The sequence below is a fragment of the Panthera pardus genome, unplaced genomic scaffold, assembly GCF_024362965.1.
Source record: "Panthera pardus isolate Hobbes unplaced genomic scaffold, ASM2436296v1 HiC_scaffold_18, whole genome shotgun sequence".
In the NCBI taxonomy this organism is placed as follows: domain Eukaryota; kingdom Metazoa; phylum Chordata; class Mammalia; order Carnivora; family Felidae; genus Panthera; species Panthera pardus.
Genome location: NW_026526743.1, coordinates 23040875 through 23066752, shown reverse-complemented (window position 1 = coordinate 23066752; position 25878 = coordinate 23040875). Strand labels below are relative to the sequence as shown.

The 25878-nt window shown below is 50.9% G+C and overlaps 1 protein-coding gene across 5 annotated transcripts in view; it reads left to right on the top strand.

The window, feature by feature from the left end:
* Positions 1-466: 466 nt before the first annotated feature.
* The window catches only part of PLEKHF1 (pleckstrin homology and FYVE domain containing 1), a 37667-nt gene continuing 12255 nt past the window's right edge, over positions 467-25878 (top strand). The window contains exons 1-2 of one of the 5 annotated variants that reach the window (XM_019423284.2): positions 467-725; positions 20501-22150. In XM_019423284.2, the coding sequence (XP_019278829.1) occupies positions 20518-21363 (846 nt within the window). In that variant the 5' untranslated portion in view covers positions 467-725; positions 20501-20517 and the 3' untranslated portion in view covers positions 21364-22150. Of the gene's footprint in view, positions 726-12373; positions 12560-12793; positions 12948-13093; positions 13226-20500; positions 22151-25878 lie in introns of those variants that run through there. The other 4 variants (XM_019423285.2, XM_019423286.2, XR_002073580.2 and 1 more) reach the window with 4 other exon arrangements.

The following is a 25878-nucleotide window of genomic DNA, read 5'->3' as shown; positions in this document are numbered from 1 at the left end:
GGTTAGATTTTGGCTCTCTTTCATCTCTGCTGACCACTTTGTGCAGTGAACAACCTGCTCAACTGTATGCAATGACCTTGTGAGGAAAACTGCCTTCTGGGCTCAGAACTGGGAAATATTCCAAACCAAAGGCAAATAAATACATTCCGGGTTTTAGTTAGATGCAGTACTGCCCATTGGGAAAGTCTGCTCTATGCTTTACATGATGAATTCAGGAAAAAATGTAAATTGAGCAAGAAAGTTTGGACTCCAGACAAACACTCTGGCCAGGTGAAACCCTGTCCCTAATTGACACTGACGGTAGCCAGAGGCCCATGTGACCAGTGCTCCTTTCAGGGAGGGGTGGGGGAAGGGTACAGGGGGTTCAGGGCAGTCTTAATACCAGAGAATGAAAACCAGAAGGGACCCACTTTCTTAAACAGGAAATAGATACTCCAAAACCACTCCCTGGTCACAGCGCAGAGAGCTGCTATGTGCTTGCCTTGGAACGCCTCTGATGCACTAATCCACATGCTCTGAGCTGGTTGTTCTCTCCCACGGAGAAGCTGCAGATTCAGTCTTTGACCTCACACACACAGTACCTGGGCTCAAGGTGCTGAGGAACCCCCAGCCCCCCGACTGAGACTAACTATAACGCTTTGAAAAGCCTGCATGGTGGAGACAAATCAGCCAAAAGAGATCAAAGTGGCTGGCTGGAGGAGGATAGGAGGAGGGAAGGATTCAAGGTAAGCCTTTGAGTGCTGTTTTGTTTGCTTTTTTAAACCTTGAGACTTAATTTGATGAAGCATTTGGGAGTTTTTGTTGCAATTTGGAGGGGGGAGGAGCTGTTGTTCATTTTACAGTAAGTATTTTAAAGTTTTGTTAACACACACGTACACTCACATGCACTCTTTAAAGGGCCCTTACGTGCTGGCTGTTTCAAGTTCTCTGTACTTTCTTCTATTAATACCAGACTTTCAGGACAGCCCTGTGAGCTGACAGCCTGGCGAGAGGGGGCTTAGGGGAGGGGTCAGTAGACATTTGGTTGCCCCATAGTTCCTGCAGGCACCTGGCCATAGGCTCCAGACAAACCCCCTGGGTACCAAATAGACAATGCCTACTCTGGATCACAAAGCAGTTGGGATGATGAGATACCCCCCCATCAATACACGGGCAGGAGAAGGGCATGTGGGTCCCAGGTACAGCTTAGTAGTGACTTTGATGGGAAATAGGAACGGTTTTTTGCCTCTGGCGTCTAGAGTTGTTTTTTTCATCGCAATCAAAGGAATTCAAAGAACAGTTCGACTCTAGGTGAGAAGACATTCCTACATTTTGTCAAACCCAGAAGAAGCCATCCATTTCCTGAATCCCTTTGGAATTTGTGGTTCGACAAATTAGAGAAATGGTGACATGATTGTTCTGTCTCCTGTGTCTAGCTGTGCTCCCCAGCCAGCAAAAATCAAAACAAAGGCCAGGTGGTTTGACCTGCCTCCATAAGACCCTGGAGACCATGGGGACATGGAAACCACTAATAATTTCCACGTCTCTTCCCAAGGCCACTCCTGACCTCCATCTATTTGTCTCTGATTGGAAGGTGTTACTGAGCTGTCCCCATAGGATTCTGTCCTCAGCTCCCCTTTCTGCCCCCTGCAGCGTCAGGGGTGGAGTTAGGGGTCAGGGCAACAGTAAGAACTAGGCTCATTTCAGAAATATTGTTTCTCTTAACTCCAGTTGCCCCTTTAGAAAGATTTTTGGCATGATATTTTCCCCAGGGCCTTTGTAAGGCTGTTTTGATGCCTAGATTGGTTTTGTTTTGTTTGTTTCTTTCTAGCTGTATTTTATTTCATTTGGTGTGAGAGGTTTTGCGTTTTGTTGTTGTTATTGTTGTTATGTCTTTGATTTTGCTGATTTATTTTATTTATTCAGAGCTCTGCTTATTAAGGTGTGGGTGAGGGAAACTGGGACTCTTGGGAAATTCCCTCTTGTTGGCTTTGGAAAGGGGAGGGGAAGTTCTGACCTTGGCCTCCCAGTCAGGAAATAGCTAAAGAATTCCTAGCAGAATGCAAGAAAGACCTTTACCTAATGCATTTAGGGAAAGAGTTCCTGACAATGGAAAATTGAGCGTGCTTTCTTATTTTTTTTTTTTTTTTACTGCTCTCTAACAATAGGTAACTTGCAAGTTTTCCAGCATGATTTTCTTCTTTTTTTTTTTTAGTTTAAAGTAATTATTTTTTATTTTATTTTTTAAATCTACATCCAAGTTAGTCAGCATACAGTGCAATAATGATTTCAGAATAGAAAGCAGTGATTCATCTCCACATATAACACCCAGGGCTCATCCGAACAAGTGTCTTCCTTAATGCCTCTTGCTCATTTAGCTCATCTGTCGACCCACAACCCCTCCAGAACCCCTCAGTTTGTTCTCTATATTTAAGAGCTTCTTCTGTTTTGTCCCCCTCCCTGTTTTTATATTATTTTTGCTTCCCTTCCCTTATGTTCATCTGCTTTGTATCTTAAATTCTACGTATGACTGAAGTCATATATTTGTCTTTCTCTAATTTCACTTAGCCTAATACTCTCTAGTTCCATCCACGTAGTTGCAAATGGCAAGATCTCATTCTTTTTTATTGCTGAGTAATACTCCATTGTATATATATACACCACATCTTCTTTATCCATTCATCCATCGGTGGACATTGGGGTTCTTTCCATACTTTGGTTAGTGTTGATAGTGCTGCTATAAACATTGGGGTGCATGTGCCCCTTTGAAACAGCACACCTGTATCCCTTGGATAAATACCTAGTAGTACAGTTGCTGGGTCATAGGGTAGTTGTATTTTTAATTTTTTGAGGAACCTCCATACTGTTTTCCAGAGTGGCTGCACCAGTTTGCATTCCCACCAGCAGCGCAAAAGGGTTCCTCTTTCTCCACATCCTTACCAATATCTGTTGTTGCCTGAGTTGTTAATGTTAGCCATTCTGACAGGCGTGAGGTGGTATCTCATTGTGGTTTTGATATTTATGTCCCTGATGATGCATGATGTGGAGCATTTTTTCACGTGTCTGTTAGCCATCTGGATGTCTTCTTTGGACAAGTGTCTATTCCAGCATGATTTTCTTTCCTACCTAGATAGCCACCAAACCCCAACTCCCAGACTTTGCCATTTTTCTTAAATCTAATACATTAAGCTTTTGAAACACACACAAATTCCAGTGTAATTGACAACCATGTGAAGAACAAATGTAGGAAATACTCTACGTGCTAGGAGATTCTAAATTACAGACTATGTAACTATGTATCTGTTTTCACTTGTAAAATCCACATTCTTTTAGTGTACAGTTCCACGTGTTTTGGCGAATGTGTGCTGTGGAACCATTAGCACGAGCAGAATACACCAGCATTTCCATCACCCCAAAATTACCCTCATTTTGCTCCTGTGTAGTAACCCCACACTTGACCTGAAACGATGCTGGTATGTTTTCCATCTTACAGTTTCACCTTTTCAGAATGCCATTTAAATTGGAACATTCAGTATGGAACTTCTGAGTCTGGGATTCTTCTAACTTAACGCATTTGAGCTCCATCCTTGTTACTGGGTCTGTAGTGGTTTGTTCCTTATTAGGACTGAGTTCCTTTTCATTTCACTGTATGAATATACCGCACTTTGTTCATCCATTCAGCGCTTGAAGGACATTTGGACCGTTTCCAATTTTTGGTTTTTATGAATAAAGCTGTTATATGCATTTGTGAACAGGTTTGGTGTGAACAAAAGTCTTTATTTCCCCTGAGTAAGTACAAGTGAGGTTTCTGGGCCATATGGTGAGAGTATGTTCAGCTTCTTCAGACATTGTCCAACCATTTCTCAAATGGTTGTACCATTTTGCAGTGTGTGAGAGTCTCAGTTGATCTACATCCTCACCAGCACCTGGTATTATCACTTTTTGTTTTGGTTTGGTTTCTATAGCCATTCAAATAGGTGTGCAGTGGTATCTCATTATAATTTTAATTTGCATTTCCCTAATGTCTAATGATATTGATTGTTTCCTACGTGCTTACTTGCCATCCATATATCTTCTTTGGTAAATCACCTACTGGAATATTTTGACCATTTTTAAATTGAACAGTTTATTTCCTTTTTGTTCAGTTTTGGGAATTCTTTACATATTCTGAATATATATCTGTTTGTCGGGTATGTGATTTGCAAATATATGCCCCTAGCCTGTGGCTTTTTTCTTCTAAAAGTGTATCTCACAGAACAAAAGCTTAATTTTGATAAAGTCCAATTTTTCCTTTTTTTTTTTTTCCTTTCTGGATCATGCTTTTGGTGTCTATCTAAGGACTCTTTGCTTGACCCAAGCCCAAAGGTTTTTCCCAATGTTTTCTTCTAAAACTATTATACTTGGACGTCTTACATTTAGGTCACCAATCCATCGTTAGTACATTTTTGTATAAAACATGAGATCTACCTGGAGGTTCATTTTTTTACATATGGACATCTAGTTATTCCAGCACCATTTGTTAAAAACACTGTCCTTCCTCATCCTCTTTATGGAGTCTAAGCAGGGAGGTTTGATGAAGCATTTTTTGAAGATGCTGCTGGAGTTTGTCTCAAGAAACAGGAGTAGAATGCATCATGGAAGAGATGATGAGTTTTCTGTTTCAAGAAAACTTCCATTGGCCAACGCAATCTCGAGAAAGAAGAACAAAGCCTGGGCATCACACTCCCGCATCTCAAACTATACAATACTATAGTCATCAAAGGAGTATGGTATTGGCATAAAAACAGACACATAGGTAAGTGGAACAGAATCGAGAGTGCAGCAATAAACCCACACATATATGACCAATTAATTTACAACAAAGGAGCTGCGAACACGCAATGAGGAAAAGACAGTCTCTTTAATAAATGACGTAGGCAAACCAGACAGCCACATGCAAAAGAATGAAGCTGGACCACTACCTTACACTATGTATAAAAATTAACTCAAAATGCCTTAAGGACTTGAACATGAGACCTAAAACCACCAAAGTCCCAGAAGGACACAGGTGCTAAGTTCCTTGACATCAGTCTTACTGATGATTTTTTGTTTCTGACACGAAAAGCAAAGGCAACAAAAGCAAAAATAAACAAGCAGGACTTATTGTGGTGATCACAATATATACAAATATGGAATCACTCTATTGTATACCTGAAATTAAACTAATGTTCAATGTCAACAATATCTCAATTAAAAATAATATTAAAACTAAAAAGTAAATAAATAAAGAGGCACCTGGGTGGCTCAGTTGGTTGAGTGTCCAACTTCAGCTCAGGTCATGATCTCATGGCTCATGGGCTCAAGCCCTGCATTGGGCTCTGGGCTGACAGCTCAGAGCCTGGAGCCTGATTCAGATTCTGTGTCTCCCTCTCTTTCTGCCTCTCTCTCTCTCTCTCTCTCTCTCTCTCTCTCAAAAATAAACATTAAGAAATAAATTAATTAAAAACTAAAAAAAAATTTTTTTCTTAGTTTTTAATTAAAACAAGAAATAGAAAACTTCCCTAAGATGTGAAGAGTGGATGAATCAAAGCTCTTCAGTCACCTCAGCAGGAAAGGAGGAGAGAGCTGAGGGTTTGGGAAACAGGGGGTAAAGGGAGGGCAGAGCAGAGGCAGGACCTCTGGAGGCTGGGGTCTCAGGTGCTGGGAGTACCACCCGTACATCCTTCCAGGAAGCAGACAGGGGGGCAAGAGCAGACATGCAAGCACATGAACTGGAGAGAAGACCGGTGAAGGATAAAGAAGAGGTTTCCAGAAAAGGTGGGGAGAGCCTGTGGGCTACTCTGCCCTGGGACACCTGGAAAGAGAGGGAGTGGGAAGAGCTGGGTAGAGAGTGTCAAACCGCAGAGCAGTTCCAGGAGAGCGTGGGCCAGGCCAGTGGGGAATCTCTGAGCCAAGGCCGCCTGTGGGGAACTGAGTGTGTCCCCTCTAAAATTCCTATGTGGCAACCTAATCCCAGTGGGATGGGATTTGGCCCTCCGGGAGGTACACAGGCCACAAGGGCGGGGCCCTCGGGAATGGGCTTCCGGCCCTTATGAGAAGAGGCCAGAAAGCGAGCGAGCTTTCTCTCTCTCTCTCGTGTGAGGACACAAGGAAAAGACCGTCTACAACTTAGAAGCCTCACCAGAGGCTAACTGTGCTGGTGCCCAATCTCAGACTTCCAGCCTCCAGGAGGGTCAGAAATCAATTTTTACTGTTTAAGCTCCCCTGTCTATAACCCGTTAGGTCAGCCCCAACTAAGACATTGCCCAGGGTCCCACATCTCACAGGCACGGACCAGTACGAGCACCCTGCACACACAGACATTGGCTGGGAACAGCCCACAGGAAGTAGGGCCTTGGCATGGAAGGAGTGAATTGAGAAAAGCAGTCCACCATGACCCTTCAGCATCAGATCCCACAGTGTGAGAGCTCAGTCCCACAAGACCACCCCTCCCACTGCAGACATCAGGCACAAGTACAGGCTGTCCCCTGTGCTCCTGGCTGATTGGTTAGAGATCAGAGGTTTCAATGAACCCCTCCTTGGCTTCGTTTAATTTGCTATTATAAATAACATTTTTTCTAACATTCTTACACATTTACTTTGGTGGACACATGCCCTCATTTCTCTTGGATATACACTTAGGAGCAGCATTTCTAGGCCATGGGACGGCCTATGTTGAGCTCAGTAGACTCTGCCAGATGGTTTTCCAAAGTGGTTATATCAATTTATACTCCCTCCAGAACACACTTGCTCTATATCTTTGCCGACACTTGACATTGTCACCATCTATAATTTTAGCAATTCTGGTGGGTATCAAGTTCAGATTTTAACATTCAGTGTGCTGACCAAACGGAAAGGGCCTGTGAACCTGCAGGCAGCTAGTATGAAACCTTTGCACCTAAGGGCTGTTTGTGCCCTGCACAGGTACCACCCTCCCCCACCGCACACACACACGTGGAAGTCAGGCTCCTCATCTTCTTTGACCACTCATGGGGAGCCCTACTTAGTCCAGGGATCATTGCCCTGCACTGCTTTCCGCTGCTTCACCCCATATCCACCAGTGGTAACATTCCTGAATTATTGCACGCACAGTCCATGGTGTGTACTAGGTTATGATTATGATTATTATCATCAATCACCACTATTTGGAAATGCACAAATGCAAAAGGTACAAAGTCTAGAAGAAATAAAAAGATGTATAAGTGATCTGTTGCTGCATAACAAATTATCTCAAAATTGGGTGGCTTGAAATAATAAACGTTTAGTATCTCATGTAGTTTCTGCGGGTCAGGAGTTGGGGAGGGGCTTCCCTGGATGGTTATGCCTCAAGGTCATTCAGAAGGTTGCAGTTAAAGTGTCATTCTAGGCTGCAGCCACCTCAGGGCTTCCCAGGGACTGGACAATCCCTCACGTGGCTGGCAAGCTGGTGCTGGTGTTGGCAGGAAGGCCTCAGTCTCTCACGGCACGGCTTCTCCACATGGCTGCTTGACCATCCTCATGACTAGGGACAGCGAGTGATCCAAGAGAGCAAGTCACACACTGTCATTTCCACAATATCTGCTGGTTACACAGGTGCATCTTTCCAATGTGGGAGGGAACCAAACAAGGGTATAAAATGTGAGTCCCCCTCCCATGGGTCCATGCCACCCATTTGCCCTTCCAGAGGCAACCACTCTGACCAGTTTCTCGTGAATTCTGCCAGCAATAATTTTCACACACACGCAGGAGGTCTCACACACACACACACACACACACACACACACACACACACACTTTTTTGCACCTTACTTTTTTTTGCTCAACAGATCTTGGAAATTCTTCCACATCAGGACATACGGACCTGCCTTCTTCCCTTTGCCTGTGGTAAGCCCTGCCATTGTATGGATGTGCCATAATTTACTTAACTAGCCCCCTGTTGATGGATATTTGGGCCGGCCCATTATTTCCCTACCATAAGCAAAGCTGCAATGAATAAATATGAGCATATATCCTTCTGCAAACACACAATAATGTGTAAGAATAAATTTCTGGGAGTGGATCAGCTGGACAAAAGGATCTGTGCCTTTCTCAGTGTGATAGATGTCGCCACATTGCCCACCATACAAGTTGGATATAACGATTTGCATTCCCGGCAGCAAAGTTATGGATTTCATGAAGCTTCAAAGGGGAATGGCCAAAAATGTGGGGCATCTCAGGCAGCTCAGCAAGTAATTCAAGTTCAATATCAGCCATCCCCATCCTTTGAAGCCTTTCCTGGTTGCCCCAGCCCCACTTCTCAGCTGGAAAGCCTCCCCTGGCCCTCCCCCACACCACATGCTGGGCCCTTGTCTCTCTCTAGCTTGCAAGTTCCTTCCCTAAAATTCCCATTCTTGCCTTAAATGCAGCAGATGAAGAGTTCTTTGCCAGTAAGGCCCCAAAGGCTGACTTTTTGGTGCCAAAACTGTGCTCCAAGCTGTGTTATCCAACTATGACAGTTCTCACCTGAGATGACCTCTGTCCTCTGCCCTGGGTGAGCGTTCTCGCTCCTCATGGATAGATGTTTTCACAAGTCTGCCCCCTGCTCAGCTCTGAGTCTCCCAAGGGCAAAGGCAGTGCTGCGTCCATCTCTGGCTCCACTGCTTGGCAATGGCACAGTGTCCAATGACTGTTTGCTGAATGAATAAATGACCCAGAGGTAACTTTGTCAAACTAGTGCTGTCAGAGGCCTCTTGCTTTACCCTATTCTAGGAACTAGGTGTGTCTAGATCATTCTGAATGTTGTCTTTAGATGCAGCGTTTATTTTATCCACCTGAAGCATTTTTCAAGGGATTATGTTTCTCTTCTCATTTTTCTCGTTTTCGCCTTTGGCCTGGTCAGAGCCTCATGGGAACACGCAGGATGGGAAGCAGGCACAATAATGCTCGCAAACATAAGGACGTGCAGACTTGTCAAACCTGGGCAAACACACACACAGAAAGGGATAAATATTGACGCTGCAGAGGCAGGGGTGTGGCGGACGGGAAGCCACCGCTCTTTTGTGGTTTCAAATCCAATACTTCAGCAATCCTAAATCCAGCAATCTGGAGAGATTTTCTTGTGAAATCAGTTTCCAAACCTCTCAAGATCACCTCCTTTAAAATCAATCTCCATAACCATTCAAATAGAAATCTTTCCCAAATGTCCCACATTTCCACAGCTTTGAGACTCTGCCTTGGGTGCATTATGTGTATTACTGATAAAGAAAGCAGCATGCAGAATCATGGGAATCAAACCAATTTGAAGTCGAGTTCATGACCTGCCCATTGTAAGTAGGACAACCACTGTTTCCTTTTTTTTCTTGTTTTCTCAACTTATGGTTTTGAATATTTTCTTTTTTTTTAATGTTTCTTTCTTTGTTTTTGAGACAGAGGGAGAGCACAAGTTGGGGGGGGGGCAGAGATTGAGAGAGAGAGAGAGAGAGAGAGAGAGGGAGAGTGAGAGGGAGACACAGAACCCAAAGCAGGCTCCAGGTTCCCAGCTATCAGCCCAGAGCCTGATGTGAGGCTCAAACCCACGAACTGTGAGATTATGACCTGAGCTGAACAGACTGAGCCACCCAAGTGCCCCACTGGTTTGAATATTTTCAAACCATAAGAAGAAAGGTATGATGAACATCTGTAAGTCAGGGGTCAGCAAACTCCAGTCTGTGGCCTGTTTTTGCATGACCTGTGAGCTTTTATATTTTTAAGTAGCTAAAAAGAAAATCAAAAAGAGAAGGGCACCTGCATGGCTCAGTAGCTTGAGCATCCACCTCAGCTCGGGTCATGATCTCCGGTTCTTGAGTTCGAGCCCCACATGGGCTCTCTACTCTCAGCACAGCGCCCGCTTCAGATCCTCTGTCTCCCTCTCTCTCTCTGCCCCTCTCCAGCTTGTGCTTGCTAGCACTCTCTCTCTCAAAAATAAACATTAAAAAAGTTTTTTTAAAGAAAATCAAAAGGAGAATAATGTTTTATAACCTGATAGGACAGCAAACGTTAGGGTCCCTAGGTCAAGTTTGCCCATGGGCCTGAGCACCATCCAGGGCTGCTCTCACTGTGCAACAGCAGAGCTGAACAGCAGCCAGGGATCCTGGCTCACAGAGACTAAAATATTTACTATTTGACTGTACAGAAAAAGCCTGCCGACCTCTGACTTAGAGACCTCACCTGTTAATACTTAGCCTCATTTGCTTCCCTCTCTTGCTGCAGCATTTCTGTTGGTCTTGATACTTTGCCCTAAATGCTTTGTGTCTGCCTCACTTTCTTAGACTCAAAGTGGGGAATGACAGGTCCAGCCTAAGGACAGATAAGAGAATATGAAGTATGAAGTATTTAGCACACAGTGCTTGGCACTTAGACAAACTTGAGAAGAAGATCCAAGATAAATGCCTGGTGTTTTCCACTGAGGTGATTGCCGGAACTGCTAGCTTGAAAATCATAAGCCTTGGCAGTTTCCTGAAGGCCTGGTTCCTGAAGTCTGGAAGCCAGCTTTCCCTCAGAAAGGGCTTCTTACCCGAGGAGCAAAAAAAGCCTCAGGGAGACCTCATTTTTTCCACAGCTTGTGGCTTGGCTGAGTCAACTTCTGCCTTTCCCTGAGTCACGAGTTTTTCCTCGTATTTGGAGGAGCACAGCCCTCCACCCAGGTCCTCTCCACCCACAGCTCGTCCCAGTTGGGAAGGGGTGGACGACTAGCTGGTCAGAGTCTGTGCCGCCTCCAGGGGATTTCCCAGAGCTCCACCCAAATCCACACAATGTCAATGCTGGAAGGAAGGACAGACCAGGAGACTGAGGCCCCAGTGGGCCCTGGACCAGCACTGTGACAAGGCTAGCTGGGGTCTCCCAGCCGCAGGACCTACGGGGCATGCCTCCTCCCTCCGGTTTTGTAGAACCAGGGAAAGGCGTCCCTTCCTGGACACGTGCTCCATGCCAGGCATAGTGCTGGGTGCCAGGGCGCTGTCTCAAACCAGAAAGCCCTGCCTTCAAAGGCTATCCAGCTCCCTTCCCATGGCTACCTCACGCCAGGCAGGGCCTATCTTCCCCAAGAGGCCCCTCTTGCTAGGATGTGGGGGACCTGGTGCTGAAGCACCCATGGAACCTGGCCTTGAAGGTTCTGCTCGAAGTCCCCCTCCAGCACCACTACCCCCTGGCAACCAGCAGTGCATACATTTGGGATGGCATTTTCCAGTGTCTCAAAGTCCCAACCGACCTCTCTGGTTATAAGTCAGCCTCTGGTGGGTGGGCCTTGTCTCCTCCTCTGTACTGTATGGAGGCCTGGCTATACCACCAGAACTCATCAGTTCAAGTGCTTATTCAACCGGAGGCACATAAATGGGTAAAGTAGGGCAAGAGGGGAACCACAGAGAGAGGTGGGGACTGTAGTGAATGGGGTCATGTGCGCAATCTAAAGGGGACAGTTCCACAGTGAGATGGGGGACCAGTGTTTTCAAATCCTCTGATTTAGAAGGTCAAAATCCTGATTTTTATATGAAATCTCTCAATATGAAATGTTGGCAATGCATTTTATAATGTTTGAGTACGTTTATGAGGCCATAGCTTCTGTCAGATGCTCAGTAAACACTGTCTTTGCTGAGGAGGTAATAGCAGAGAAGGTGATAGAGGTGGGGATGTGGGCTCTCCAAGGCCACAATCGGTGGCCCCCTCACTTGCCTACCACCTCCACCCTCTTCTTTCTCCAGGCCTCTCCGTCCCTTCTCCTCCCCTGCCTCATCCCCTTCCTTTCTTAGTCCAAGTCCTGGCCTCACTCCTGTTGGGCTTGGAGAGGCACATTCTCACCTCACAGGCTCCGCCCACACCACCCAGGAGAGCAGGTCACCAGGTCACCGCCACTCAGCTCCTGCCTCCGAGCTCCAGCCTCCAGGCAAAGATCCACTCTGGCTCCTGCTGCTGTCTCTTGCCTCGGTCCTGGCCCACAGATCCTGCATGGGCCTGAGCCAGCTCCTCTCCCAAGTGCCCAGGGTCTGCCCTATTTGGCAAGACAAACTGCATCTGACCCACAGACATTTACTGTTTCTACTAAGTGCTGAATTCTGATCTCAGCTCTGGAGACAAAGGAATGAATGAGAGGAGTATAGTCCAGCCCATGAGGCTCAGCCTAGGTGAGGGAGACCAGCCATGAACACGTAAACAAGTGATCTAATAAGATGCCTTCGGGCTGGAGAAATACTTTACAAAGTAATAAAACTGGGTGAGGTAGTTGAGGGTGATGGAGTGGAGGCAGGAAGCTGCTCTGGGCGGCCAGGGAAGCCTCTGAGGACATGGCAGTTTGAGCTGAGACTTGAATGCCAAAAATGCAGCCATGGGAATATCTGGAGGCAAGGGAAGCGCAAAGGCCCAGAAGTGGTCTAACAGCCTTGGCGGTGGGAACAGTCTTGGGGATTTGAGGAACAGGAAGAAGCCAGTGTGAGATGGAAGTGCAGGGAGGGTACCAGAGGAAGTCTGAGACGGACCTCCTGGAGTGGTGAGGCTGGGAATTTCAGTCCAGGGTCCTAGAAGGCACGCGATGGCCTGGGAGGGGAGGTCCCTGCTGGAAATGTTGGAGCGGGTGGTGAGTACCTGGATCCCATTAAACTGGACTCAATCAATGTATGTTTGCAAGTTTCCACTATAAAAAAAGTTTAAAATTTAAAACAGATTAAATGCTGCTGATTTTTAATATTATGATTATTAATTTCCGGTGGCTGAGAGCAGATGACTGTGTCAGCTAGCAGCAGGGAAGCCAGCCAGAGGCAGCACACGGCACAATAATTCCACCGCCTCCCTTCCTCCCCCCACTGTTCGGGGGCCCGCAGCGAAGACGCGTCCACAGCGGGATGCGAGCAGCTAGGGTGCGGAGCTGCGGTGTTGCGTTCGGCAGGGGAAACTGGTGGCAGGCGACTGGGGGATTTAGACTGGAGAACCAGCCCTGAGAGATTCCGAAAAGTAATTTCATGCAGGTCCGGCCGATTCTAACTTGGGACACCCCGCCCGCGCACACTTCCTCCGCACTTGGGCTCTGAGTGTGGGGCGTCCAGGCTCCGCCCCCGCCCGCGCGCCCGGGCTCCGATTGGCGGAGCCGCGGTGGGGGGCGTGTCTGACTGGAGTGGGCCGGCCGTAGCGCAGGCCGCGGGAGGGGGCAGGGGCACCCAGACCCGGAGCGGAAAGCAGCGCCGGGGAGCGGGCTCGCAGACGGGCGCTGGGCAGGGTGCAGGCGCGCGGGGACCAGACGGAGGAGGTAAGTGCCCCCGGGCTGGCCGGGGCGCGCGGAGCAGGCGAGCAGTGTGCCCGCCGCCTCCAGTCTCCCCGGGCCACCCTGTCCAGGTGGCTCCGGGGCTCTGGCCGGGCGGGAGCGCAGCCAGGGCCATCTCGGACTCTGACCCCAGCAGAGGAGCGGAGAAGGGCGCTTACTGCTGGTTGGGGGTGCTGGACGCGGGGTGGAGGCTCCAGGGGCTCCAGGGAGAGAGGGGTGAGCGCAGGTAAGAGAGCTGGGCAATCAAAGCAAGATCCCCGGGAATGCACGACGGGCGACGGAGGCGCCCCCGGATCTGCCCCCTGGGTGACAGTGATCTCTGCACGCCAGTTTTCCCGTGATGGTTCTGAGAGACCTGGCCTGACGCCATCGTCGTGGTCTCACTTCTTGGTCCCGGTTTTCGGGGTCTGCACAAGTGGACCAAGGCAACTGCCCCAGTGGACTGGGGAGGTGGGGGTGGGGGAGGTGGCAGTGTTTTCCAAGTGGCCTAGGTCCTCTCTGGCCTCTCTCACTGAGGAACAATCTGAACCCCGAAGCGTTGGAATTTGTGACTTTTGGCAGGAGTTGTCAAAGGAAATGGCGGGGCTTAATCTCCCATTTCACAGAGGAAGTCACCGAGGCAGGCCCATAGAGATAGTCCCAACCTGGAATGAACTGGAATCTCTTTCCCTCTCTCTCTCTCCCTGAACACGGAAGAGTTAGGCAGGGGAGTGGTGTCATCAGCCCTCTTTGCAGGTGGGAAAATGAAGGTTCTAAAGGTTCCAAGGTTCAGAGTCACTCTGAAACTTTATCTCCACAGTCCAAGGAAAATATCATTTGCAATTTGAGCAAAGCTGTTATCTCACCCCAGAGGGTCAAAAGCCAGCAAGGAGGGGACTGTCCTTGCTGGGGTCATTCTTGGCACACAGTTTCCACTTAGTACTGGGGTGTTCCTGGGCACATAATTTCCACTGGGGTCTGTGCTGGCCAAGAGATGACTCTAACTTCAGCCTGTGTCCCTGCACCCGTCAGCCCCAAGACAGGAGGTGAGGCAGTCCAGCTGAGCTTAAGGGACCTGCCTACACCACCCCCAAGGGATCCCTGGGTTGGAGCTGGAGTGTACGCAGGGGATCAGGCATTTGGAGAGGAGCCCTGCGCTCTGGACTTCAGGATTTCTGGTTCTGTCTTCGGTCAACAACAACAGCCTTCCGCAGCTCATGGTTATTTTTGGAGCTGAGCCGTTGAGCAGTAATTTTGATGATGGAGGTGATACTTTCCCCAGTGGGGCTTTTGTGAGGATTAAGTGAGATAATACTTATAATGTGCTTACTTTTGTACGTGGTGAGCTGTAAGCTCTTAGTTAATGGTGCCTCTGGTTTATTTTCCTTATTACTATTTTTTTCATGGAGAAGGGCCTCGGGGAAGCACAGGGCTGGACAAGGCTGAGGGGTGGCCCCCTCTGGAAGGAGAGGACATTTGGATCATGGCACTCTCCTCAGTGTACTTGGAGAAAAACTCAGACCCTCATTTTGGCCTCTGGACCTTCAGGACTGGCTTCTGCTCGTCCCTTTGACCTTATGTCTTACCTCTCTCTCCGTCCTCTACAGCCTCCATGGGTCAGATTCTCGAGCTATTCCCAAGGCCCAGAACATTCTTTCCTTAGCCTTTGCATGACTGACTCTTTCACAGTATTAAGGTTGGTGCCAGGTTACTTCCTCACCAGACCTTGCCTCACCCCCACCCCCACCCCTGCTGTGCCAGGCAGATCCTCTGTCTTTTTCTTCATGGCACTTAGCACTCACAGTCAGAAATTACCTGTTGATTTACTTACTAGTCTGGCTGCCCCACCAGGAAGTCTGTTACTGGAGGACCTGTCCCTAGTTCCTTGCTGTAACCTGGTGCAAAACACAGTAGGACTGTGTCTGGCACATGGTCAGACTTACAGTAAATATTTGGAAGGTGAAATCAAGCAGGTGTGGAAGCCCAATGGGCCTGGTTGGGGCTGGAGGGAAGAGGAGCTGGTGATGAATCAGCCTGGCCCCAGTCAGAAGCCAAAGGATAGTCCAAGGGGCTAGTATCCTTATTCCCCCTCTCTGTGATCTTGGCCAGGTTCCTCCCTCTCTTATAAGCAGTGTCCCCAACTGTAACTCTAACAGAAGGGTGGAGCTGGTGTCCCTCCTAGGTCCTGTTTTCCAGGGTTCCCAGGGTGGGGCCCCAGACATCTCTCTCAAAACACAAAGGCTGTTTCTGAGTAGAAGAGAGGAGAGAACAAGTTCCCTCAGGACACAGCCCTGTGTCAGGTGCATCCCTGAAGGAGTTGTATTATGCATTTGATAGTATGGGGTAGTATAGATCAGGGGTCTGCAAACTTTTTCTATAAAGGGCCAAATGTAAATATTTTAGGCTTTGCAACCAGCCTCTGTTGTCATGTTCCAATGACTTTTATTTAGAAAAGCCGGCAATGGGTCAGACTTGAGGTAGGTTTGACAGACACCTCGTCCGTCATGCACAGAACCCTGGCCATCCAGCAACACTTGGAGCATGGTTCCCCAGACCCTGGTGCTCACTGAGCACCTTCAGCCCAGCTCAGGTGGTGGGATCACTTGTGTTCAAGAGGGCCAGCCCAGGAGCCTGGCACCCTCCCAAACCTTCCAAAAACAAACAAACAAACAAGCAAACAACAACAACAAAACCAGGTCTATTAATTTCCCTGCTGTCAGATACTGACCAACCCTCCAGGAATGTCCCCCCTCTGTCAGCACCCTGGGTGCTGGGTACCACAGCGGAGGCCGCACAGGCACTATCCCAATGCCAGAGGCTGTCCGGAGGCAGGCTAGTCCCAAGAGGAATGGGGTCAGCTCTCCCCTCCCCTGTCCTAAAGGAGAGAGATTCACTTCTTTGGTGAGAATGGTAAAAAGAAGGATTCCCCATCTGCTTGGGTGAAGAGCTGCCATATTTACCAAGAAAAATGTCCAGGCCATGTCAAACCAAGGTGTGACATTACAGTTGTGGGAAGGGAGGGCAGATATGGAGAGAACCCCAGGAGAATGTTGTCTGCCCAGCCCCTCACCCAACCTGGGACCCACTATAGGCTCATGGAGGAGAAGGGCATGTGAGGCTTCTGGATGCCCCAGTCAGTGTGTGGGATCAGCTCAGGGCCCAAATCCCTTTCACAAACACCCCCACACTTCCTGGGCCACATTTTGCTGCCAGCAGCTGAACAGGGGCCACGAGGGCCTGGAGAGGGTCTATAGATCATCGACTGGGGACAAGCAGTATGGGAGTCTTGCATGGGGCATCCTGGTGCCCCTACAAGGGACAAGGAGACAGAGTTGTAGGCCCTCCCCTGCCTGAACCTCTCCCCTCCCTGGGTGCTGCCCTTCACTTCCTCCATGCCTCCCACCTGGGTAGCGCCAGGTCAGAGTGGGGACCTGGGCAGGCTGGCCCCTTAGAGCTCACCAAACCCCACAGAGCCAGGTGGGAGCCATCTGCTGTCTTCTGTCCCAGCACAAAGTCTGTCTGCTTCAGCTGCCAAATGTGTTAAGCCTCAGTCTGTGGTGGTAAGATTGGGTTTTCATCCAGTTCTGCCAGGCAGCCTGACACACAGGTGTGCTTGGAGGAAACAGGTAGCACTCTTTGCTCAGGGCTCCTGGCATCTCCTGTGTCCCTGGACCCTGATGCTGTGTGGTCAGGGGAGGCCCCACCTGGTGACCCACTGCATGCACTGCAGGCCAGAGCTCCCAGCCAGTAAGCTCAGAGCTCCTGAAGCAGACACTGTCCTGACCTCTTTTCTTTTTGAGGACCTTACATTTAGAGAAAGAAAAAGAAGCTCATCTTCCCACTTCTCAGAACTGGCTGGTATTGTGATTTTATCACATTGCTGCTGCTTTTTCTAAATAAAAGAAAGAAAATATCATAGATTAAGGTGCAGTCCGACTTGATCCCCCCCATTCCTGGTCACATCCAGGTCACCCTTCCCCAGGCCACTTTCTGCTGACTTTGGTTTGGGTTTATCATTTTTTTTTTTAAACCTCGACATTTTTAAGTGTACAGTTCAGTGGAATTAAGTGCATTTCCATTGTTGTGAAACATCTCCAGGATTCTTTTCATCTTGCAAAACAAACTCTACACCCATTAAATAACAACTCTGGGCAACCACTTTTCTACTTTGCGTCTCTATGAATTTTACTACTTGGAAGTGCCTCGTGTAAGTGGAGCCATGCTGTATATTTGTGACTGGCTTATTTCACTGAGCATAAATGTCTCCAAGGTTCATCCATGTTATAGCAGGATTTCCTTCCTTTCTGTGGCAGAACAGTCTTCTGTTGCACATTTTGTCCACCCATCGATGGACACTTCTACCTCTTGACTATTGTGAATACCACTTGGAGACCCTGCTTTCAGTTGTTCTGCTATACACCCAGGAATGGGATTCCTGGATCATATGGTATTTCTATTTTTAATTTCTCGAAGAACCTCCATCCTCTTTTCCTTAGTGCTCCACCAACTTATATTTCCAGCAACAGTGTGCCAGGGTTTCAACTTCTCTGCATCCTTGCCAACACTTGTTATTGCCTGGGGTTTCGGGGCTTTTTTTTTTTTTTAAATAGAAGCCACCCTCATGAGTGTGAAGTTCCATCCTGTCCATCTTTATTCAGAGATCTAGATCTTGAACACTTTTGAAATGCTGTGTGATGTCTGCCTATATAGTGTCACACACCAGTCAGCAGGTTGCTTTTTCCACTCACCGTTTGATGTTGACCCACATAGATTGGCTGGGTCATAGTTACAGCCGACAGTATTCCCTTGTACGAGCGGACCTGGCTATTGGACCCGTTCCCCTGCTGCTGTTCCCCTGCTGCTAGACATCTCTCTTGTCTCCACCGCAGGCACTACATTCACTGCATTTGGTGGTCTCTTTCTACTGAGCTCTTCTGGTGCAGCCATCATCCAGCCCATCCCAGGGTCCCAGCATGGAGCCCAAGGGCTGGAGGGTGGCCTCTGGAATTTTGCCAGGCTATCCACAGCAGGGACCCAGTAATCAGTCCTGGCAGGAGAGCCCCAGGCTGTCACCAATAATCAGCTAGGTTTGCAACACACAGCCAAGATTAGCAAACTAAAAATAGTTGTTCTTTCGTAAGGTGGTGTGGGCAGAGCTTCTCAGGATGCCTTGTGGTCTGAAGGGGGCACGTGGTATGTGACTCAGGGGGCCGAGCACCCCTCTTGTGCAGTGTGTCCGACCCCCATACGGGGCCCTGCTCTAGCTTCCCACGAGCGGTCTGACATACAGAACTACACTGTGGTGACCCAGAAATACCACATGTGTGATCAGCTTGGCCAAGGTCATGCTGTGTGTGCCTGTACACATGGTGCTGGCAGTGACATCAGCTGTTACCTGCTTCCTCTTCAGAAGTAAGAGCTAACTCATGCACGGTGGGTGTCTGGGAGCTTCGGAAAGGTCCCTTCGTTCACTAGCAACTTACAAAACACTTAGCACTGTTCCAAGCACTGGGGATACTGTAGCAAACAAGAAAAGGCTCCTACTCTCATGCAGCTTACAACTGAGTGAGGAAAATAGAAAACACATAAGCAAGTGATAGATAGACAGGAAAATATAAAGTCCTAATAAATCCTGTAAAACAAAACAAAACAAAACAAAACAGGGTAACATCTTCGAGAAAGGGTCAGCAAACTTTTTCTGTAAAGGGCCAGAGAGTAAATATTTTAGGCCTTACGGCCTATAGTCTCTGTCACCACTAGTCATGCCTGCCTTTGCAGCATGACAGCAGCCACAGACAATTGTAAATGAATGACAGTGACCATGTTCCAATAAAACTTTATGTACAAAAACAGGCCATGGGCCAGACTTGGCCCTTAGGCCATAGTTTGCCAACCTTGTCCTGGGTCTGGGGAGAAGCTACCTGAGCTGGGGTTGTCAGAGACCCTTTCTGAAGGGAAATAAGAGCTGAGAGGTCACAGGAGGGAGCCAGCATGGGAGAGCCTATCTCAGGCAGGCATGATAGCGCCTTGCTGCAGATTCAACGGGGTAGCTGTGTGGTGAGAAGCAGGCAGCCTCTGGCTCAGTGTGAGAGAGAAAAATGGCGGAGCTTGCTTATGGGCTGAATGTTGGAGGTACAGGAAAGAGGAAATTCAAGGATGAGTCCTAGATTTGGGTGAATGGTTCTGTTTATGGAAAAGAAGAAAAGCTGGAGGAAAAAGCTGGGTTTGTGTTGGGCATGTTGAATTCGAGGACCTTTTCTCAGATGAGCGGGTGAGAAATCACGTGAGCAGGTGGACACCCACAGCTCAGAGAGAAACCAGGACCGGAGGCTTGACCTGGGGAGTCAGTAGTGTTTGGGTGGTCTTCAAAGCAATGAGTCTGCAGGCTCAGGGGAATATGTGTGGACAGAGCACAGGGGGCCTGCATGAGACCTGGGCCACTGACATTTTGTGCTTGGCAGGGGAGGACAGAGTGGGCCTCACCCTCCACGGAGGAAGGCACTGTCTCCCGGGGTACAAGCTCTGGGCCCCCTACTTACTCACAGAGCCTCACTTTCCCTCCTGTCAATGCGGGATTCTACCTCCTAGGATTGGTGTGAGGATTAAATAAGATATTCATGCTTGACGTGCAGAAAGCACTCAGCACATGGTACCTGCGATGATGGCAGTGGTGACCACTGAGCTCACAGGCTGAGTGAGTGGGTTGCAGGTCTGTGATGGTTTGGCTTGATGGATGGGGGAGTCAGTGGTGGGTTAGGTATGCAGACCCCCGTGGCCTGGCACTTGGTGTCCTGGTACATGCACCTGTGCCCTTCCACCTGGGGCAGGCCCAACGTGCCAGGTCCTCGGTGCCCCTGGAAGCCCCTGATGGGAGTTGGGGCTCAACTGGGGTGGTCAGCGCTGAGACGCGTTCTACCCTGTATCCCAAGGCTCCCCAGGGAATCGAGCCCCTACTGCCCACAGTGGTAGCCTGGCGCAGCCACACGTCCCATCCCCAGCCGACTTCCTCATGCCCCTCACGGGGGAATCCCCCTTCATCTCTCCATAGCTAAGAGTTGGCTTCTGGGACACCGAGTTTGTTTGGTTGGGTGGCTGTCTAGGCCCTCTGGGTCGCAGTAGGGTAATGAGTGGCTTGTCTGGCTTGGTGGGTTCAGTGAGTTGGCGGGGTGGGCAGTGTGGTCCCACCACCACTCCCCCCCGCCCCCCCACCTCCCGCTCCCTGCCTACCCCCAGCTGTGCCGGGCAAGCTGATGCCTCCCTCACCTGCTGCTCCTCCCACAGCCAGGCTGCCAGAGAAGATGGTGGATTACCTGGCCAACACGGAGATCAACAGCCAGCGCATCGCCGCGGTCGAGAGCTGCTTCGGGGCATCCGGGCAGCCCCTGGCCCTGCCAGGCCGGGTGCTGCTGGGCGAGGGCGTGCTGACCAAGGAGTGCCGCAAGAAGGCCAAACCGCGCATCTTCTTCCTCTTCAATGACATCCTGGTGTACGGCAGCATCGTGCTCAACAAGCGCAAGTACCGCAGCCAGCACATCATTCCGCTGGAGGAGGTGACGCTGGAGCCGCTGCCCGAGACCCTGCAGGCCAAGAACCGCTGGATGATCAAGACGGCCAAGAAGTCCTTCGTGGTGTCGGCCGCCTCCACCACGGAGCGCCAGGAGTGGATCAGCCACATCGAGGAGTGCGTGCGGCGGCAGCTGCTGGCCACGGGCCGCCAGCCCAGCACGGAGCACGCGGCGCCCTGGATCCCCGACAAGGCCACGGACATCTGCATGCGCTGCACGCAGACGCGCTTCTCGGCCCTCACGCGGCGCCACCACTGCCGCAAGTGCGGCTTCGTGGTCTGTGCCGAGTGCTCCCGAGAGCGCTTCCTCCTGCCGCGCCTGTCGCCCAAGCCCCTGCGCGTCTGCAGCCTCTGCTACCGCGAGCTGGCCGCCCAGAAGCGGAAGGAGGAGGAGGAGGAGGAGGAGCAGAGCGTGGGGTCCCCCCGGCAGCCGGCCTACCTGGCCGGGGCCATCTGCGGAGCATCCAGCGGGGACGATGATGACTCTGACGAGGACAAGGAGGGCAGTGGGGACGGCGACTGGCCCAGCCGCGTGGAGTTCTATGCCTCCGGCGTCTCCTGGTCGTCCTTCCACAGCTGACCCGAATCTGCAGCTGTGCGGGAGGGCCTCCCGGGTCCCTTCTGCACCCAGTCAGACTCCATTGCCCGTGCTCCTGAGAGAACAGAGTTCCCAGACTGCCCAGCAGCCCCCAGGACCCTGCCCCGTGGGTGGCAGGCGCAGTGGGAATGGCTCTTTCTCTCTCGGCCCCCAGTGCCTTTGGGCTGGACGTTGGCAGCCTTCTGCTCCACTTCAGGTAATTCTCTTTCCAGTTAGCAAACCCAAACACTTCGGCCTCTTGGGAACAAATTTATTTCTCAGCCCTATGAGCTGTAGCCCCAGATGACCCCTTGAACTAGACAACCCCGGGTACCTGTCAGGACCAGAGGGAAGGTAGGACTGGCGCGAGGTCCCCTGTTCTCTGAGGAGGTGCACCACAGCACCTGGCCCTGGGACAAGCACACCCCCAGGGAAGACCGGGAGCCCTAGAAACCACCGTCTGCCCGTGCATCTTGCTGAGGCCCACTGGCCTGGGTGGTTGGGCCTTGTCAGGCCAGGCATGTGGGCTCACCTTGAGCCAGGCAAGAGAGCCATGCTCCGAGTACCCACCAGGCTTGGTGCAGCCTGACTCCTGGGGGTCCAGGGCAGTCTGCCCAGGCCTTTGGCCCCATCTCACCTCTGTCCAGCTGTCCAAGAGTCTGATGCCTCTCAGTCCAGCCCTCCTCTCTCCCTGTGGCTGGGGAAGGCAGCGTTTTCTGTTAGGACTCTTCACTGCAAGTGACAGAAACCCTACCTAGACTGATTTAACAATAAAAAGAACATTTATGGACTTGCGTGGTCAAAAAGTTCAGGAGGATTTTGCTTCAGACATGGCTCGTGAGGGGCTGAAACCATGCTGGGTGGCAAATGTCAACAATTGTATACCACACTGGGTGTTCCTGGGAACACTGGCAGCATAGTGGGGTCAGACATTCACACCACGTGGATGTGTTCTTGGCTGGTTCCCAAGGAAACCTCGCCATCCATCTGGGTACTCTAACCATGGCCCAGCACCTGTAGCCCTGCTCACTTGGTGTGAGTCATCTAAGTGGATGGACAGTGAATAAACACGGAGCCACTTGTCCAGCTCTGCCTGGGCCTTCCAGGCTCAAAGCTTTCCCATGCGGCCTCCTGCCTGGCCTGCTCCTGGGGGTCGTGTCACTGAGTGGGAGAGCCCCAAGTGCAGCGACTGGCCTTACTCAGAGCGAGTGTGTTGGGACTGGAGCTTGAAGGCCAGCCTCCTGATGCCTGGCCTGCAGCTGGCCATAGGGTCATGGGTCCTTTGATGGTCTCCTGCATTTGCTTCTGCCCTGTGGCAGAAGAGGGGAAGATCACTGTCAGCTAGAAGTAGTGACTCTGGGGGAAGGAAAGCATCCCCTACCCTCATGGCACAGTGGGCTCTGGCCAGGATCGGAGGTCTCAACCCCATTATCTGGGCTCCAGGCCCTAGGTGAAGAATTGCCCTCTGCCAGTTCTCAAATCCTCACATGCAAATAGAATCCTGAGGGTCTGGTTAGAATGCCACCTCTGATTTGGCAGGTCGCTGGATCCCAGGGACGGCAAGCCTCCAGCCCAGTGAGGGAGGATAGAAGAGGTAAAGTGTGAGGCACCGGGGCCTGCCTATGGCCTTTCTGTGCAGGCAGAGGGAGCAGGTGGGAGAGGGTCAGAGGTACTTCCAAGAACGTGTTGGTTTTCAAGCCCTTGGTCTCCCTGAGCCACACAAACTGGTCCAGGTTGGTTCTGCCTGGGCGGAGGGCTCAGGGCAGGACACATCACAGGATGAGAGACAACTTCCTGAAGACAGATCAGATACCCTCTCACAGCCAGGCCAGGCAGCCCCATCCCTTCACCCCAGAGCTGGTGCTGGGGGGGGGGGTGGGGAGTGCCCAGCTCCAGCCACTGGCCTCTCGATCACAGCCGCACTCTCCTGGAGCCTCCCTTGCCTGGTAGAGGGGAGTAGAAGCAGCAGGGGCAGCATTCACTTGGACAGGAAGGATGCCTGCAATGGATCCTGGGCACTGCCAGCCTTCTCTACAGATGCCTGACATGGGGGCACAGAGCACAAGACCCAGGCATGCAGGGCAGGTAACCAAGGTCCATGACTTCCTCACCAGGGCTGGGCAAGTGGTGCCTTGTCCCTCAACCTGGGACCCTTAGACCTGCTCTCCTTGTACCTCCCCCCACCCAGGACTGGGAGAGGGTGGCTGCTTCCTTGAGCCCCAAGGTGTTAGGTACAGCCTGTAAGGACCCAAAGGCTCGAGTGGCCAGCAACCTTTGGAGGGCTTTCATTCATGCAGATTCATTGCTCTGTGCCATGCCAGGTGCTGAGGACACAGCTGTGAGTAACACAAGGTCCCCACTCTTAAGGTTTCTCCTCCAGCGGAGGAGACAGGCACAGAAGCTGGTGCTGTAGGTCCTAGTATGTGCTGTAATGGGACAGGGACTGAGGTATGACATAGTGGGCAGGTGGAGGGCAGCACGCCACAGAGGCAAACTCCCTGTGATTGGTGAGAGAGTCAGCAATGCCATCTGGGGAGATGGTGTTCCAGTCAGAGGGAATGACAAGTGCAAAGGCCCTGAGGAGGAGAGGAGTCCATGTGTTCTGGATCAGCATGGCTGGATTGAGGCCAGAGAGGTGGCGGGACCAGCTCAGATGTGCCGAGAGCCACTGGAACCTTCAGCAGGGCAGCACGTCTGCTCTTGACTTTCAAGAGCTTGCCCTGATAGCTGTGTGCAGATGGCTGAGGCAGAGAGAGGGGCTGTATAGCCCCCCAGGCCCCTAGGATCCCTGAGACAAGGAACTAGGCTCCACTGAGGCCTCATCTGCCTGTGGTGGTGGGTGGCAGACGGCTGGCCTTGGCTGTCTCCATCTCTTCCTAAAGAGCTGGCCCCTCCCCTGTTCTACAGGATGTTCTAGATGACTGCAGATGGTGCACCAGGAAGCTAAATAAATGCCATGGGCTGAACTTTGCCCTGGGCCAGTGTGTGAGGTCGAGTGATGACCAGTGCCCCTGGCCACTAAAGCACAAAGGGGAATGTGTTGGGAGGAAGCAGGGCCTCTCAGAAAAGAAGATCTGGGCCCAAGAAGAGAAGGGGATGCCTCAAGAGACCCCATCTCTCACTCTTTTACGTCTGCTCCCCTCCAGAGACAACCTTGTCAGCCTGGCTTGGGTCAAGGGTCAGGCCAGGCCCTGCCTCCAGCCACCCCCGCCCCAGGCTGTTCTGAAAAGGGGCTCGCTGTCCACCAGGCTGCTGGGTTCTGCGTTCTCTCACCTGCCTCCCCAACAGGTGTGGTCCTGAAAAGCTCTGGAGTTGCCCCAAGCCAAGGCCGCACAACTGACCCTCGCCCTTGGCTACCACTCCACCCCCACACATGCAGGAGGTCAGGAGTCCTCAGGCTGAATCGATGCCTCTGCTCTTCACAATGTTCCCTTTCCCCAGAATGAAGCTTGAGGTCTGGCTGCAGGACTGGGTCTGCTGGGCCTATGTCCTAGCCTTCACTGTCTCCTGGGGCTTCACTTACAAGGCCTGGCAAGGGCACGGGAACCGGCTGTCCTGCCAGCCAAGTGCTCCCGTCTACCGCCTGGGAATCCTTCCTCCCAGCTGCGCGTGGACTCCTGCCTGCCAGAGGCTGATCCTTCAGCCCGGGGAGGGGCCTCTCTTGCCCCTCCTCCTGGGAGATGGAGATGGGCCAGGGGAGGTTCTAAGGACCGGGCCCACGCCTATGAAGGGCACTGGAGCCCCCCACCACCTCAGCATTGCCTGAAGCGCCCTTGTGGCATCAGCCCCGACAGAAGTTGCTCCAGGTGGAAAGTGGAGTCTCAGCAGTGACCTCATGGCATTTGGGGACTGACTGACAGGCAGGCCCTTTAGAGTTTGACCTGCCCCTGGGCAGGGATGCGGCGCTCCCGAAGGACTCTGAGGATACTGAGGGCGGCCTCTGCGGGCAGTAAGCCAGTGACCCCTCCCTGGAAGTTTTGACTATTGGGATTTTTAGGTGCTGAGTCTTCTTAAATAGGGCCCACCTGTATGGGTGCTGGGCGCAATTACCAGAAGCAGGGAGTCAGGCAGGGGGTTGACAGGACCGGAGGAATCTTATCCCTCCTTGATGATGGTGGAGGCAGTGGTACTGGTGCTGGTGGTGACAGCACGTGCCACTTTCTGAGAGCCGTCTCTCAGTAAGCCATCTATCAGCATCAGTCTCAGGAAGGCAGAGCCAGGTTACATAAGGCCATCCTGAGTCTGAAGGGGATGTGGCCTGAGTCCTGAAAGAAGGATAGACAAAGCCAGGAGCCAGAGCTCCCAGAACAGCTGTGTGATCAGGGAGGGCTTCCTGGAGAAGGTGGTGTTTGGTTGAGCCTCAAGGAAGTCATGACTTTATCAGAAAGGATGGTAATCTCCATTAGGACTGGAACTCTGGGTCGTTTTATTAACTGCCCTCCTGTCCCTGGCACTGAACATTTGTTGGTTAAATAAATGAATCAAGTAAGAAATGGGGTTGAAGGCAGGGCAGAAGGG